This window comes from Clytia hemisphaerica, unplaced genomic scaffold (assembly GCF_902728285.1).
Source record: "Clytia hemisphaerica strain Z4C2 unplaced genomic scaffold, Clytia hemisphaerica genome assembly, whole genome shotgun sequence".
NCBI classification, from domain to species: domain Eukaryota; kingdom Metazoa; phylum Cnidaria; class Hydrozoa; order Leptothecata; family Clytiidae; genus Clytia; species Clytia hemisphaerica.
The window spans coordinates 3,295,098-3,313,180 of record NW_027104101.1 but is presented as its reverse complement, the minus strand read 5'-3'; the positions used below and the strand labels follow the sequence as shown (position 1 = coordinate 3,313,180).

General features: G+C 36.7%; 1 protein-coding gene across 1 annotated transcript; it reads left to right on the top strand.

The window, feature by feature from the left end:
• The first annotated feature begins 7,800 nt into the window (after positions 1 to 7,800).
• On the top strand, positions 7,801 to 10,295 carry LOC136812984 (5-hydroxytryptamine receptor 1B-like). Its single transcript, XM_067069489.1, has 2 exons — positions 7,801 to 7,860; positions 9,240 to 10,295. Exons 1-2 carry the CDS (start codon positions 7,801 to 7,803, stop codon positions 10,293 to 10,295), a joined length of 1,116 nt encoding a protein of 371 aa, XP_066925590.1.
• The last annotated feature ends 7,788 nt before the right edge of the window (positions 10,296 to 18,083 follow it).

Here is an 18,083-nt window from a genome sequence, read left to right as displayed (position 1 = left end):
ACGTAGAGCAAAAGTTTGAAGAGAAACTCGAATCACCCAAGCCGACTATCAAAGAAATGATTGAGCAAACAATCAAAACAGAGTGTAAAGCACTCTCAGAAAAGACGCATGCTTCCGTTACCTCCTCCAACACCACTAATCCTGCTACCCAGAATCAACACTCACTAAAGGAAGTTATCAAAGATGCCTGGCGTGAAGAGGGAGCAGCGAGGGGAGCAGAAGAGGCAGACAAGAGAAGACGTGCACCAAATGTCATCGTTCATAGTTTACCAGAGAAAGATGAAGAAATGACAAAAGTTGGGCATTAGATTTTATCAAGGATACCCGAGCTAACATTCAGCGTGTCAGAAGATTAGGCGTAGCAGATGGAAATAAAAAGCGACCCTTGTTGTTATCACTCAAAAATGAACAAGAAAAATGGAGTGTTATTGGAAATTTAACAAGTTTAAAGGGATTAGAAAACTACAAAGGTATCAGTATTACAGAGTACCTAACACCCGCACTACGGAAAGTATATAAGGAATTATCGAACGATGCAAAGAAGCTAAACTCTGAGGAAAAATCTCAAACTGAAATTTATCGAGTCAGAGGTGATACAAAAAACGGTTTCGCTGTAAAGAAGCTGAAAATCAAAAAACAACAATAGAAACAAACCACTATAAACAAGCACCAAATAGCAATAAAGCAAACCCTATCCCAATGACTATACCTGAAATAAAGAATCCTATCAACAAATGCCGATCAATTTACGAAAGCAAAGAAAGGAATATAAAATAAAATAAATCAACTCGAAAAACCGCACCTAATCGCAATTTGTGAAGTAAAACCCAAACATGGTGAAAAATGGCAAATCCACGAATACGAAATGAAAGACTACAAAGCTGTTAACTCCACTAATACCAATAACAACAAAGGTCGAGGAATCGTCATATTGGCACACTCATCAATAGACCATCTAGTTGCTGACATCCAAAGTCGTTGAATTCGAAGAAACCTGTATTATCGAGATTCGTCTAGCAAAGAAAGACTTGTATTTGCGTGTATATACAGAAGCCACAAAATAATGTTGAAATCATTGCATCAAGACAAGAGATATTCACACAAATGTATAGTTGGAGATTTTAATCTGCCAACAATAAATTGGGAAAACTGGACAACCATGAGGACAGTAAAGAAGAAAAATTCTTGGATGTACTACGAGATTAATTTCTTTACCAATACGTCAAAGAGCCGACGAGATGTAGAGGAACAGACGATCCGTCTCTAGTAGACCTCATTCTAACCAGGTCAACAATCTCAAATATCTTAGTCCACTTGGAAAAGGTGACCACAGTGTACTTGTCTTTGACTTCAAGCGTTGTGCTGAACAAAAGCCAAAGTTGCCAAAAGTATTCCTACAATTCAACTAACTTCCAGGAAATGCGACGCTTTCTGCAAGCGGCTAATTGGACGCAAAACTTTATCGTGACATCAAACGGAAAGACAGTATGTGAGCTCTGGGAACAGTTTAAAACTGATCTAAACGATCTAAAGAGCTGATTCGTCCCGCTAAAAGAAGTTTGAAATTCCTTCTGGAAGAAAAAAGGAAACATACCGATAGGGGAAGATATTCGAAATGAAATCAGGATTAAAGATCGCCTACATAGGAAGTGGATTAATTCTTCGGATGCTGACAAGGAGTTCAATAGAGCAAAATATGTTTCGGCGCGAAACCGAGTCAACAGTATAATGAGACGCACGCGTAGAAACCATGAACGAGAAATTAGCAGATCGGCAAAGAACAACCCGAAGCGATTTTGGTCGCATGTAAGAAATCAATTGAAGTCGACAAGCCGAGTTGCATCTCTTCTGGAGTCGGAGGACGACAAAAAATCATTGAAGCATGAAGACATAGAAAAGGCAAATATCCTACAAAAGCAATTTTGTGGTGTATATACGAATGAGCCAGACGGACAATTACCTTCATTTGATAAAAGAACAGATACGATGATCGATATCCCTGAAATTTCCCTAGAAACAATAATAAGACAGATCAAGCAGCTTGACCCCAGCAAATCATTTGGACCCGATGAGATTCATCCGTTGATGCTGAAGGAACTAGTTGACTTCGTTGCAGTGCCGCTGAAGATAATCATGAACAAAAGATTAGAAGAGAGCGTATTAGCTGAGGACTGGAAGATGGCGCATGTAACGCCAATCTACAAGAACAAGGATGCTCACAACCTAGCCATAAACTACCGTCCAGTCAGTTTAACATCTACCTTATCGGTAGAAATTTCGTCGGTGGAAAATTTCGTCGGCAAAAAATATTCGTCGGCAAAAACTTTCGTCACTTGCTGGTTTTGGTAAGCGCATTAAGGCCGGGGAAAATATTCGTCGGTAAAAACTTTCGTCACTAAGCGATTTTTTCGTCACTTTTTACCGACGAAATTTCTACCGATAAGGTATAGTATGCAAAATGATGGAGTCAGTGCTACGAAAAGCAATCATGGATCATCTTGTGGAAGAAAATCTTTTATCTAAAAAACAGTACGGTTTTATTTGTAAGCGATCAACAGTCACTCAACTTCTTTACTACATTGACCAATTTTGTGAAACGATGGCAGAAGGCAAAGTTGTCGATTGCATCTATTTTGATTTTGCAAAAGCGTTTGACACCGTCCCTCACAGGAGGTTAAAGAAAAAACTGGAACGTTACGGTGGAAGTCTACTAAACTGGATAACATCATTTTTGTCAGATCGCAACAGCTGGTCAAAGTCAACTCTGCCAAATCAACAACTAACCCTGTCGTAAGTGGGATTCCTCAAGGAAGTGTACTTGGACCTCTGCTATTTGTGATTTACATCAATGATTTGCCAGAAAAAGTAGTCTCGGATGCGTTTCTCTTTGCTGATGACACGAAAATAGTGAAGACTATAGATTCGGTTGAAGACTCTTCGTTGTACAAAGAGATATCGATGAAATGGAAAAATGGTCTCAGGATTGGTTAATCACGTTCCATATCCTGAAAAATGTCATGTCTTAACAATAGGTGAATTCGCCAACATCAAGCATGCACACAGATACCAGCTTGGGGGTAATGAATTTGAACATGTTTTTTAAGAAAAAGATCTCGGCATCTTGATCGATTCGTAACTAACTTTTGAGCAGCATATATCCAAACAGGTCAACAAAGCAAATTCAATCCTTGGAGTCATTAAAGGAAGTTTTAACGACTTGAGTCCTTCGGCATTTTGTACTCTGAAGACTGATTCCTCAATATCGTAATCTCCACTACGAAGAACGTTTAAAAAGACTCAAACTTCCATCTCTTGAGTTCAGAAGGCTTTTCAGTGATATGGGGCAAATATATAAGCATATTCATTTTTACGACCCACAGACAACTCGGAACAAGTTTGTTAAAAAATCCCGTCCAACCAGATTCCATGATAATGAATTTGTTCCAAATTTTGCTGATGATGGTTTTCGTGGGGCTCAGACGAAATCTTTCTACTATAGATCGATCCCAACATGGAATGCACTGCCGTGATTTGTCATCGAGTCGACCTCAATCAAATCTTTAATACAGGAAATCTCTATTGTACTTTTGAATTTATATAAGGAAAGAAATGAGATAACAATAATAATGATAATAACAATAATAATAATATATATTTTTATAGAATTTCTAAAATATATTTTAAATAGGTCGACTATTTAGCCTACAGGGGGTTTTATGTTTTTTTCATCAACTGGATAACTGAATTTTGACTGGACTCTCTCTCAATTCTCTGAGATGCTTCAAAGTTACGTAAGGTATTTGTTGGAGATGTAAATGCAAGATAACAGGGGGGTCAGATTCATTAGATTTGTTTTCGATTTGTTTTATTACGTTTGCGGTCAAACTAAACGGGTTGAACACATTGAGGTATCCAATATAGAGAGAGAGTATCGATATTTTAGTAGGATGTAGGATGGCACAATTTTGTTACGAAGTAATTATGTTTTAATGTTATGAATTAGACCAGCGACTGAGGTAGTGAATTGTGTCACTTCGTAGGGCACACCTTAGATGAGTTGATTATATTTTGATATTATGCTCCTAATAGGGTGTAGAATTGACAACAAAAATTGCCCTTCGAATCTCCTGCAGTTTTCGAGTGAATCGGTTTTTAGTTAATCGATAGAACTTATCAAGGGTCCCCCTTTACTAACGGTTTTTTCGAGGTCCGACAAGTAAATATCTGGTGCTACCAACGGATTCAGCGTGAAAAGTAGATAAAGAAAATGGGGTTATTTATTAAGTTTCGACCACCTGGTGCTGAGAAATGACATTTTTAAGGTGAAAACGTTTTTGGTGTTTTCCGATGACGTCAGCATTTTTCTGAGAGCATTTTCAGAAAAAATCATTCCCACAGCTGGATAGCCCTGAATTATTAGTATCTGAAAATGGTATGGTTTGTTGACTTTCAATGTTCCGATCTTGAGATATTTCAATTTTAAGGTGGGTAAATATGCTGAAAAACTGCTGACTCAGCAAAAAACATCGATAATTTTCAATATTTAAACCAAAATATATAAACCCTTGATAAGTTCTATGGATTAACTAAAAATCGATTCACTCGAAAACTGCAGGAGATTCGAAGGGCAAATCTTTTTTGTCAATTCTACACCCTATTAGGAGAATAATATCAAAAATTTGCCCTGATCTAAGGGGTTCCCTACGAAAACCGAAAACCAAAAGGCCTTTTCTGAATCTTGGACGCTGGTCTAAAATTATAATTACTTTGCCATAAAAATATGCTCTCCTACTCAAATTTCCCGACACCCCTGAGAACGCTACTGCGCTAAACAATACAATGGGCATGCAAAGATTTCGCTGGCTAAAAATCTAGAATTCACCAGAGTTGATTTTTTATTCACCAGCCTTTCAAAAACAAAGCAAAACAATTAGGTTAGCTAGCTCAGCGCTCTATGAACTTGACGGGGCGTTTGGAAAGATTTGTAATTCGAGCCTAGAACTCCATAGTCATAGTAGAGCAAAAAAATGATACAAAATACAATTTATAGAAACTGATATTATTCCGAAAAAATGATGGTATTATCATAATAGCACCTACAGCTGACGCTCTCTAATTTTGTTTTAAGGGAATTGGATCTTCATCGAATAAGGGAGCGTATCGAATAGTGAGTAGAGGGTCCTTTATGTTGTCGGTCAATTTCAATATTATAGAATAACAAGTGTATTGAATAGTAAAACGTCACATTACACCCTTTTTGTATGTCCAGGATGAAAATGGCCAAAAAATTGAGAATATCGTACCATCATGGAATTAGGCAACAAAATCTAAGAATGCCATTTACAGAGCAATTTTTACTGTGAATTGCCAGTTTTCCCCCAGTAAGGCTCAAAATTTTCACAAAAAATGCTATTTTTTGCTTCAGGTGTGTATTTCTTGTTAAATTTTGGTTTAATTGCGACCCTAACCTTAAAGTTAAAGTTAAGAATATCATGATGAAATGAGAAAACATCATTCTTTAAAAAAAAAAGCGTGTAATTAGAGCGAACTGTATAATACTGTATCAAACGGACTATAAACGACTCCAGTATAAGAACTCCAGTTTAAGTTTTTTCTTGATTAACAATTTAACAGTTTTTTAAAACTGTATCAAACAGATTATAAACGACTCCAGTCTAAGAACTCCAGTTTAAGTTTTTTCTTGATTAACAATTTAACAGTTTTTTAAAACTGTATCAAACGGACTATAAACGACTCCAGTCTAAGAACTCCAGTTTAAGTTTTTTCTTGATTAACAATTTAAACAGTTTTTAAAACTGTATCCAACAGATATAAACGACTCAGTCTAAGAACTCCAGTTTAAGTTTTTTCTTGATTAACAATTTAACAGTTTTTTAAAACTGTATCAAACGGACTATAAACGACTCCAGTCTAAGAACTCCAGTTTAAGTTTTTTCTTGATTAACAATTTAACAGTTTTAAAACTGTATCAAACAGATTATAAACGAACTACAATCTAAGAACTCCGTTGCAAGTTTTTTCTTGATTAACAATTTAACAGTTTTTCAAAACTGTATCAAACGAAGAACTCCAGTTTAAGTTTTTTTTAATTAACAATTTAACAGTTTTTTAAAACTGTATCAAACGAAGAACTCCAGTTTAAGTTTTTTTTAATTAACAATTTTACAGTTTTTTAAAACTGTATCAAACGAAGAACTCCAGTTTAAGTTTTTTTTAATTAACAATTTAACAGTTTTTTAATAAGCGTTATCACATGAACTTCTATCGACTGGACAGAGAGCTCCTCATATGTGCGCGTAGTTTTCCTTGTTTCAAATAAATAGGATGACCACGTTCTGTTCACGTGATAATGCGTCAGAAAAAGTCGAGGTCTCGATAACCCAGTTGCTGTGATTTGTATGAATTCATTATTTTTGGTTTGACTACAGAATATTATGACTTTAATTTTTATTTGATAAAAGTGTAACAGATTTATCAGGGACACACCAATAAATTTATTGCTCTTAAATTTGTAGGCTGGAATGCAGGCCTCCTGCCAATGCAGTTAATATTTGAATAAAATTTGTGTGGGATGGAATGATGCTAAGGGGTATTTTAGAACCGTTTAGAATTTGTAAACTTTAGAACCCCAAAGTATGATGCTAGCAGCATTTTTGACATTATTTATTATCTTCCAGCTTTGAATTTCCACAAAGCGCAAAAAGAAACTCCCCAGCTGGCACACAACGTTGTTTCAACGTTTATCTATCTATTCACAGGTGATAGAGACCAAGACTACAGTCAAAGACCTTGGGATCACTTTAGATGTGGGTATGACATATGACAATCATATAGAAAATGTAATCGACAAAGTCAAAGGCATCAGTTCGTGGATATATTGAACTTTCAAAGGGACCACTGTAATGCTAACCCTATGGAAGACATTGGCAGTCCCTCACACTGATTACTGTTCACAGCTATGGTCACCATCCAAGAGACACCAAATTCAACGACTAGAACAGCTTCAAAATCATTCCTAAATGGAATATTCTCTTTACAAAAACTGAACTATTGGGAAAAAACTTAAAACTCTAAAACTATACAGTCTGGAAAGACGTAGAGAAAGATATCAAATCATCTATACTTGGTATATCTTAGAAAAATTTTCTCCAAATTTCAAACACTCTGAGAACAAAGGGGGTATCACCTGCTACGAAAACCAGAGGCTCGGACGAAAATGCCACCTTAAAGAAGTAAATTCTAAACACAAAAACATTTGGAGAGGCTCACTATCTGAAGAAGGACCTAAGCTGTTCAATTCTCTCCCATTCTACATTCGTAATATCACAAACTGCACAAAAATTAAATTCAAAAGACAACTTGAGCTTTTTCTTTCCACACTGCCGGACGAACCACTGCTCCCGAATTATTATCCCTACAGGAGAGCAGATTCAAACAGTGAGAGAGAAATGGTGAATCATCGGATTTCCAAATTGGATGATTGAGAGACTCAAAAAACCCATTAAAAGTATCAAAAGTAAGTAAGTATCTAACGTTCACAACGTCCATGAACCTGAACGTTAGATGAACGTTGAAGCAACGTTGTGTGCCAGCTGGGTCTTCAAACCTTTGTAGTAGACCACAACCAACACGTCAATTCTGCAAAATTAGCATCATGTTTAATAGGCCCTTAATAACCCCTACACTATACCCAGTATACAGTTCAGAGATCAAAGAGATAAACAAACAGGTTAAAGATTACTTACTTTTTTATCAATTCCGCCAACTTGCCAGTGCAGAATGCATGAATCCAGATCAGAAGGATGGATGCAGTGGCGTGGATGCAATGCTGGACAAAAGGTTTGTAGACTTCTGCAATATTTGCAAAATACTTCAATATCGATCAAAAACAAGTTCCCAAGAGGCTCTGGGTGCTTTCCAAACCTATCCAAAGCTGTTCAAAGTCTTTCAAAGCCACCCACTGCGCAGTCTAACCGCAAGGGCAAACCACAAGGGCTTGATTAAGTGGCTTACACCAGTATCAAAACGCTGATTTTTTGCTTGTGGTTCCCTCAAAAGCAATTCAAAAGCAATGCAACGACTTCAAAAGTGTTTTTCTTAACTTCCATCCCCTTTCAGACACATTGAAGAGTCATTTTGCTCTATTTCTCATCATTTTTCACTGAAATTTCATTTGTCTACAACCTTTTGTCCGGCATTGTGGATGACGAGTTCTGTAAATAAGTCTAAAACAGTTTAAACTTTAAAGTGAAGCAAGGGGTTTGTCTCTTGTCGTCCAGACTTCGTGTTTGCATTATCCTCCTCAGCGCTCAAAACAAAAAGTCCAAGTGGATGCCACTCAAAATATCCAAAATCTCTTAGTCTTTCTTTACCCATCAATTTTCTGTATTCCTTCTCTATATCCAGTTCTGGTTTAGATTTGAACATGATTGAAGCAATTTTGAAATTAAATTTTTCAAGAAGTTCCAAACTTTGGTTTCTGCCAGGAGGTGAATGAGGCAAAAACAGCTTAGCAACGACGTCATTTCAGCATGATTTTCAAATCAAATGAATGGGGCTTCTAGGCCATGAATGGGTGTGAATCCCATTTGATTCTTTCAAGAAACCCTTGATCTATCACCAGTTGACCATTCATTCCCATTCATTCAAAATAAACCAAGATCCAGATCCATCTCTGACCACAACAAATTCAAAATAAAAGCCTGTCGGATTTTGAAAGGTGCAAGTGTCGGATGACTTGTCTCGATGAATGACTTGATCATACTAAACCTTAAACAACAACAGGCAGCTCAATAAATCCATATTATTACGTAACTTAAAATCTTTGGTCCCAACTTTTTTCCTGTTATCGTTCCTTTTTCATTCTTTGTTATTTTTTCAAAGCCATTATTATTTGAGTACTGAAAGGGCTGAATGGTTAAAAAGAAGAAGACTTTCAAAACAAAAGAATGTATTACAATAGACTTTCTTCGTACCTCTTTTTCCCATTTAAACAATGTTTTTAGCTCGCTATAAGAAAGAGTTCGAAGAAAAAGATAATCAAAAATTCTGGCACCAAGCAAGAACTCACAACTTAACGAACAAATAACATTATTGGAGATAAAAGAAAGATGATATACCTGTCTAGCATATCACGCATCATTTTAATATGTGTTTTCGGATGTATTTCACTAATTGGAACAGTCAGCAATCTCGTTTCTATCATTTGTCTTTACAAGGTGGCCAAAAGTACACCAGAAGTGAGCAATTCACAAAAAATCCTGTTTTCGCTGGTGATATGTGATTTCCTGGTCGCCCTCATATGTTGTCCCTTACAAATTACAGGCTTATTCTTTGTTGAAGTTGGTCTACACAACTATTTTGTGACAACTCTATGTGGAGCCTCGTCCCTCATAGTTATTCTACTAGCCTTCGAAAAATTCATCAAGTTGACTCGCTACTCCAAATACCAAGATATCATGACTGATCGTCGAGTCAAATATTTGGTTGCTATGTGTTGGTTGTTCCCCATAGTAACAATGTCCAGCGCCTTTTGGAGTGGAGTCGTTTACGCTTTGAGTAACTTCATCATCACCTTTTCAACCTTAACGTGTTTACCGGTGCTTTACTTCCACATTTACCGCTTCTACAAAGCTTCACGTACCACCATACGCGAGTATTCCATTGACAAGCCTCAAGAAAATGAAAACGTCGCCTCTTCCTCGTCCCGTACACCACAACTTGAAGGAATTTCTAACGCAATCAAAGGGGTTATACAACGCCGGGCCCAAGAGAACAGCCTTTCGGAAGAAGAACTAACTGAACTCCGCAACCAGCGAAAGTTAACACGCAAGATCATGCTGCTAATGTCCACGTATTTCTCGTGCACCGTGTGTTACAACGCTGTCTCGTTCCTAGCTGCCTTCAGACTAATCGACCATTCTGAGCTCTTCTTTTTCTGTTTTGCTATATATCTAGGAAACTCGGCTTTAAATCCGGTCATTTATGTTTTAAGAGACGCCAAGTTTCGGTCAAAAATTAAGACGATGTTTAGGTTAAGCGCAGATTCGAATACATCAAACAGTAACACGATTTCTTCCTCATCTACTGATGGCTGCAAATCATACAGACGATTCCAGGGTAGAAATCAGGTCCAACTGAATCACTCTCAAATCGACTCAGCAAAGACGGGTGCTGCTTTGAGACACGCTGACATTGGACAGGTACAGTACCAAGTGGATCCTAATCAACCAATCAAATCACTGATCAACACAAACCAACCAATCAGCTCTTAAAGAAATGGTAATCAACCACTACAATCAGAAGCTTCTACCCATCAAACACCCAAGACGAAAAGACATCGACGGGCAAGAACTTATTCTTTTAATATGCAAGGCGATCTCCAAAGTAAAGCTTCATAACACTCAGCTGAGACAACATAGAAATCTTGTGAACTGCATAGGAACGTCTTACTGGATATTGACTTCCCCTATACCTTTTAGACTCTCAAACTTTAACTGCATCGTAATGATACACCAGCCCTTTATCAGTCTCAGACCCTGGACTGTGTCATGAAATCTTAAACTAATATTTGGAAATGGTTAACATACCGAACTATCCCAACTTGTATACAACATTTCTTTACCAGTCATTTAACATCACATGCGAGTTTGATGAACCTTTGAAGAGAAAAAGACAAAATCATCAATTTTTAAAACTTTTATTGCCTTGGCTATATGTAGTCCTAAAAGGACGTCCGATGCACATTATCAACTTAATGCATTATTTTTACGATGTAGGTTTTTTTTAACGAAAAACATTGGGCTTCCACAGGTTTTGTTGCTTAAGTTGGAAACAGGGGGGGTACTAGGTTTGCGAGGTGACGGGTATGTCCGAGCCGAAAATCGAAAATCGACCCTTTGAGAGACAAAATTTTGGTGATTTTGGGACCCTTTGAGAGACTTTTTTCTAAATTTTGGTCCATTTTTTCCAAATTTTGGTTTGATTTTCACCAAATTTTGGTCGAAATTCTTGGAAATCGTGACCCTTTGAGAGAGAAATTTTTGATTTTTGTGATTTTGGGACCCTTTCAGAGACTAACTTTTGAATTTGTACCCCTTTGAGAGACTTTTGAGGAATGAGAAAAGGTACCCTTATGGCTCGCACATACCCGGCACCCATTTTGCCTAAGTACCCCCCCCCCCCCCCCCGGGGTTGGAAATGCAAGTGGCAAAAAATAATTTTTTTCTGAACATTATGTCATGCATTTGTATTAAATATATAATAATAATCGAAAAAAGAAATGTCTGTAATCGAAATCCAACCGTGGGTTAATTAGATAATTCAGAACCGTAAATGTAAAGAAGGCCTAAAGAAAGTTCGAAAGAAGCGTATTAGGATGTAGATTTCAGAGCTGCCTGTTTGTAAAATTATTTTTGTGTCCTTTCTGAAAAATTAGTGAAAAAGTGCTCGCTTTAAAAAAATCTAATTGTTTTCTTATATATCCGAGCTGATCATTACTGAACTGATCACCTCTATACGAGCAATCTCTATTTGGTTACACACGAGACATTTTTGGTAATGTTCGTGGTAGGTTTTTTGTGTTTTTGTTGGTTTGTGTGTATATGGGTAAACCTTATTAAAAGAAGTTTTATTGAGGTCATCAGTTGAATGCTGTCACTCAAACGAAGCTTTCGGCCCTTATTCAATAACTTAATCGCGACAGTGGACCAGATTGCTCAAACTTGTTGAGCAAAATCTTCAACTTCATCCTAAAGTAGCAGTGTTCAAGAAAGCAGGGTTTGGTGTAGATATTGGAATGTGGAGGCGGAAGAAATTTCTTTTTACCTTCCATGTTGATGTTGATGGATTCTTCAGTCATAGTTCTGTTCTGTTTTTCACGTTTGGGCGCGTATTGGTAAGCGCACGATTACCGGCGTGTTGTATTATTTTATTTGGGCGTGTTGGGACATTTTTTTCTATTATATATTGCGTTATTCAATTTACAAAACCTAGTTGATCTTCTGGTTATAGTTCCATTAATTTTGGAACTTTGTTCGGACGATAAAGTCTTTTAGGTTTTTATGCCTTTTGTATACTACATTTGGTTTTACCGATAGTATATTTTGGAGTTGCGGGTCCTCCTCTAAGATTGACCAGTGTTTTCTGATTAGATTTTGTAATGGTTTCAGATGTTCGTAGTATTTGACAATAAAAGGGAGTATTTCTTTGTTTTGTTGATTTGTGGTATTTGGTCGTTTCTTGTAGAGACATTTGTTTTGTGTTAGTCCATATTTTCGTCGATAGTCATTTTAGGGTAACCTCGGGAGAGGAGGACCGTTTTTAGTGAAGCTAGTTCTTTTTTTAGTACTTTCCTGTCGGTTGTGAGGAGTCTGTATCTTAAGGCTTGGGTGTAAATTACTGTATGTTTTGTTTCGTATGGTTAGGATGGAGTAATGGAGTAATGGAGAAGCATTTTCGCATCCGTTGGTTTTATGTATAGTTTGCTTTTGAATCTGTTTCTCTCAAGGTATATCGTTGTATCTAGGAAGTTTATCTTTCTTTTTTTAATACTCCCATGTAATGGGAGTATTATGGTTGGGTGCAGATTATTTATATGGTTGAGGAAGTAATTTAACTCTCTTCGAGTACCTTTCCAGAGTAGAAAAATGTCATCTAGGAATCTCTTATAGAATGTTATGTTGTTCTTAAAGTTTCGTGTGAGTATGTTGTCCTCCTCAAATTTTCCTAGAAATAGGGTGGCATAGAGTGGGGCCACTTTGATTCCCATGGATGTACTCTTGTGGTGGTAGGAGAAAGTTTAAGGTGTTGTTCTTTATGTGGTAGTGTTGGTGTATTGTTTCAAGAAATGATATAATGTTGGTTCTTAAATTTTTGATTCCGTTTAGGTCATAAACCTTCTCATAGGATTTATCGTCGGTGCAACGGATTAGAATAGGTGGATTAAGAACTCATAGAAAACACTCCTCGTTAGGTTATCAAACTTTTTTACGAGTTTGCTAGCAATTAAAACTTGATAAGTTGTAAAAAAGTTGTAAAAAATCATTACTTTCAACATTTTCATTGGTCATTACGTATCACGTGGTACATTTTAAATAAGAAAATGCACTTTTTTAGCCCTTTCTATCCAATGCAGAAATTAGCCAAATAATTTGAAATTTATTTTCCTAATTCTAAATACAGTCTTCTTTCACCAGTATGCAACCCATTCGTGACCCATCGATAGTTTCTTAGTTATAGACCATACGTTAATTTTCACTTATCTGAAGATTGCCATTGACAAAAGATTAAAAATTTACATTAAAACTGGTCTAGCGTTTGTTGATGCTAAAACTTAAGTGCAGGATTTAAAATATTTGCAAAATCATCAAAATTGATCGAATCATAGGACAAATTCGTTTTCGAAACTGTATAAATTGGAAAATTGTTCTTATAAAAACAATGAAAAAACTAAACGAGGAGTGCGCAGAGTCATTTACAGATTTTTCTTGTAACAATGAGAAGACAATGGATCTCTCTTGGGAGCAACGAGAGAAGTTAATCCACCTATTCTAATCCGTTGGTCGGTGAGATGGTCCAAGATCTTTTTCTGGTATTCCTCTCGATCCAAGATGATAATGGAACCCCTGCTTAATTTTTAATGACTATGTCTTTGTTTTTACCGAGGTGTGAAAGTGCTTTTCTCTCCATTGTGTTAAAGTTTTAGATTGTATTATATGGCTGCGTTTAGACCAACTGGCATTTGTAATTTGGCATTTTGCTCATGAGGGATTCGATTTTAATAGCTTTTCCATTGTATTTTCTGTCATGTCATTTAAGGAATCGTCTTTTTAGAGTCATTACAGAAAAGGTGATTCCCTCAAGTTCAACTTTGACAGATCAAACAATGAAAAGCATGGAATTTCTCAAAAACTGCAGTCATTAAGACTGAAACTTTTTGCCGTAGGGCTATGGCAAATCTTGCAAATTTTACAATCTATAGAAAGAACTGAATAAAAAACGTGCAAAATCTTTAAAAAATCAAAAATGTCATTTTTTCTCTTTGTTTTGGTTCCTTTGTTTGCTTTGAAATGCCAGAAAAGGGGATTCCTTTGCTCAAAATGGCATTTCAAATGCCAACGAAATGCCAACACGCTGGCATCATTAGGCATTTGACAAACCGAACAATTGCGTGGAACAATAGAATTCAAAGAATACTGCAAGCAATTACAAATGCCAGGCTGGTCTAAACGCAGCCTATGTAGAAGCTCTCTGTAACAGTTTTACTATCTCGTAATTAGTTTTTCTGAAATACTTCAGTATTTTGTTATTTTTAGGTATGGGGCTACCCAGTTTGTCTTCCTGTGAAGCGTTCATTTTTGTTTTTGTTTTTGTGTTGAGAAAAACTATTTTGTCGATATTCTGTTGAAGAACTCTTGAGTGGCCGTTTTGACATGAATTTTCAGTTCGGAATAGTCAGGAGAAGGTACGAAGTTTAGTCCCTTGTTTAGAATATTGGTGACAAGGTTTCTTAGTTTGAATTTCGAAAGATTAGTAATGATGTTTTTTTGTGTTGTTTTATGGTTCGTTTTGATTTGGAAGGTCAAATTTGACTCTTCCGGTTTTATAAGGTTTGTATTGGGGGTGAGGTTTGGTTCTTTTTTGGTATGGCAATGGTGACTATATCGTAAGGTATGCTTTATTTTTTTAGTGGGTGGTTCAACGTTCTCTTCTAATATATATAAAAAGGGAATTTCCCAGAAAAGGGATTTTCCTTAGATTCATTAACTCTCCAGGGATAAGAAAAAGACAAACTGAGATTTCAAAATGAGTAAATCAGATCAAGATAGCTCCGGAAAAGTTTTTTGATGATGATAAAACAATAGAGAGACCGTAAGATAAGAATGCTACCGTTAAGCAGAAATAAAATACTGAAAAACGCGTGCAAAATTATGAGATGTTTGCCCAATTTCCTTATGCGTGAAACTATGAATGCCATCCTCGGGAGCTTTAGGCTCCTGTGGTGCCAATAAAGATCAAAACATTTTTCACAAAGTTTAGAAATTTAATAAAAATCAAAACTTTTTTCACAAAGTTATGCGCCTAGGTTACTTAGCCTTTCAAGAAATTTTTTATAGGGGGGGCCACAATTATACCTTTAAAATGCATTTCAGGGCGAGTAACACCATTTCCACTTGTTAGAATAGAGATAGATAGCGAAAATATTTGATTTGACCTTAGCTTATAAAAAAGAAAATGTGTACATATCTATCAGGATGCCTAGATTTTTACTTTATCTTCAAAAATGTTAAAAGTTGAATTTAAATGCTTTAACGTACGTACGGAATGTTCATTTTCTACTCAATCTAACTACTAGGAGTTTTGAGTAACCTGGACAAACATTTTTAAGCAAAATGTGGTCTTTTAGCTCTTAAAACAAGTCTCCATCATTTTTTTTAATATCTCAAACATGTATCACGAAGTGAAACGATTTTCGATATCATTAGCGCGACTATCACGTCAAAATCCTGATCACGCCATCACCCCAAAAAAAATCTCTAATCACACCATCACGCAAGAAAAAAGTCCCAATCACGCCATCACGCAAACCGCTGGGGGGGGGGCTCATAAGGGTATGAATTTCACCGATTTTCTTCTGCACTGTAATGGTGCGATTCTATAAGCCAACTTTTTCGCCGCACATAATGTCAGTTGGTAAACCCACTGCCCCCTCCCCCCAGGATATGTTGGCATGACCTTACCCCTCAATGCCAACTTAGAAAACTATAACTGGGAGATGGCGCTCAGAAAGAAACACCGAACGACATGTTGAAAAGCTTCTACGAAATTACCTTGCAATTTGCCCAAAACTATTTTCTACCACGAATAATAAAGCAAGAAAAGCATGGTCGTTCACAGAGATTGTGAAGCAAGAAGAAGAAGACTTAGAATAAGCAAGCTTTTAAATCGAGTCACGCCTTTTTCTAGACAATAAACTTATTAAAAAACTGATTTCGATTGAGGTTAAACTTCAAAAATCTTATAAACTATAAAGAGACAATTTTCCTGAATTTCTTAAGTCGAAAACAAAATTGGACCATTACTAGAAGAAGGAAAAATCTGATCAGCAATCTGGAAAAGATGTGGAGAGATCCTCTCTCAGCAATACAGCTCCGTCTTCAGTACACCCAAACATCCTTCTCCTCCAACAGCTGATCAACCATCACAAAATGAAGATATTCCATTAACAAGAAAATATTTTAAGGATATGATTGATGAACTTGATAATACCTCTGCAGCTGGATGGCTTCCCAGCAATCTTCCTAAAAAACTGCAAAGAATCAGAAGAATCACTGTCCAGACCTCTTCTCATCCTTTGGAGAAAATGCTTGCGATACTGAAACCCCTGGAACCCTGAAAAAATCCTCAATGCCCCTCCCCTATCCACAAAGGAAGAAATCGAACTCAACCAGAAAGATATTGCCCAGTATCCCTCACCTCCCATCTGGTGAACATTTTCGAAAGATTCTTAAGAAAACAATTGACAAAATACATTGAGGAGAATGCTATGTTCAATCCAAATCAACACGGTTTTTGCTCTAGGAGATCCTTCCTCAGCTAACTATTATCACACTATGATGAAATTCTGTCCATATTGGAACAGGGCAAAAATTCAGATATCGTCTACCTTGACTTCTCCAAGGCTTTTGATAAAGTTGACTTAAACCTTGCACTCGCCAAAGTACAAAATCTTGGAATCGGAGAAAAGATTTTGAAATGGTTGCAACCATTCCTAACAAATCGTCACCAAGCCGTAATAGTGGATGGAGTTCCATCTACCCCCACACCTGTCATATCAGGTGTCCTACAAGGAAGTGTTATAGGACCATTTAAAACTTTCCTAATCCTAATGGGAGACATTGATAATGAAGTTCATCACTCTTCCACACAAAGTTTTGCAGATGACCAAGGCTGTAAATAAGTAAAAACTTCAAGAAGACCTAAACTCAGTCTATCACTGGTCGAATGATAACAACATGGAATTTAACAGTGTCAAGTTTGAGCTGTTGCGTTACGGACCAAATACCGAAGTCAAAGCAGAGACGAGCTACGTGAGTAGTAGCAACACAGAAATTTATGAATGTGATTTTGTGAAAGACCTTTGAGTGTTGATGTCCAATGACTGAAAATTCAAGCATCACATAAACAATGTTGTTATCAATTTTCGGAAAACCTCATCCTGGATTATCAGCACCTTCAGAACAAGAGCAGATACACCTATGCTCACTCTTTGGAAATCTCTTGTTCTACTCAAACTAGAATATTGCTCCCAACTCTAGAATCCATGGTTGAAAGCTGATATGCAAAGTCTTGAGATGGTCCAATGGAGCTTTATTCGAAAAAATCCACCACCCTGAAAGGTTGAGATTGAAGGAATTCAATCTCTATTCGCTGGAACGAAGACGAGAAAGATACATAGTTATCTACACATCGAATATCCTTGAAAACATTGTGCCAAACATCAACCTGTCAGACGGTTTACGACATGTTTTTCAACTCTTGGCAGATTTTCTTTTGTCAAAGCCCGAATTCCCAGAACATCGGCTGCCTTAAAGACTATCCCTATCCGATATAATTTCTTGTCTACCTATTGGCCGATCTTGTTCAACTTCCTTCCAAAAGAATTGAGGAATTTATGTATAGATGCCCTTTGCTAAGCTTCAAAAAAAAGTTAGAAAACTTTCGTTCCAGATGAACCCTGTGTTCTGGGGTTTACAACCAATGCTGCATCCAACTCAATTAAACACCAAATCAATAACATGCAGGCAGACATTACAGCTCACCTAGATGGAAGACCATCGAAAGCACTTCCAAGTATTCCAAGTAAGTAAGTATGCCAATCAAAATAATAGTCCCAAGGGTACACGATTTTTATGAGAACAAACTGTATAAAAACATAAGGCTTGGATGGCCAAAATTTTAAGAACATTTTAAAGCTTTACAGGCCCTTAAAATACCCAATTTCTTAGGAAAATGGGCAAAAATACTCACAAAATGGTGTAAATAAAAACATTTAAAAAAGT

What these genes read in the sequence shown, in the direction of transcription:
- LOC136812984 (XM_067069489.1), top strand. Translation starts at nt 7,801, where the DNA reads ATGCATGAATCCAGATCAGAAGGATGGATGCAGTGGCGTGGATGCAAT. An exon ending in GATGCAATGCTGGACAAAAG is followed by an intron (nt 7,861 to 9,239) that starts GTTTGTAGACTT and finishes TGTCTTTACAAG; the next exon opens with GTGGCCAAAAGTACACCAGA.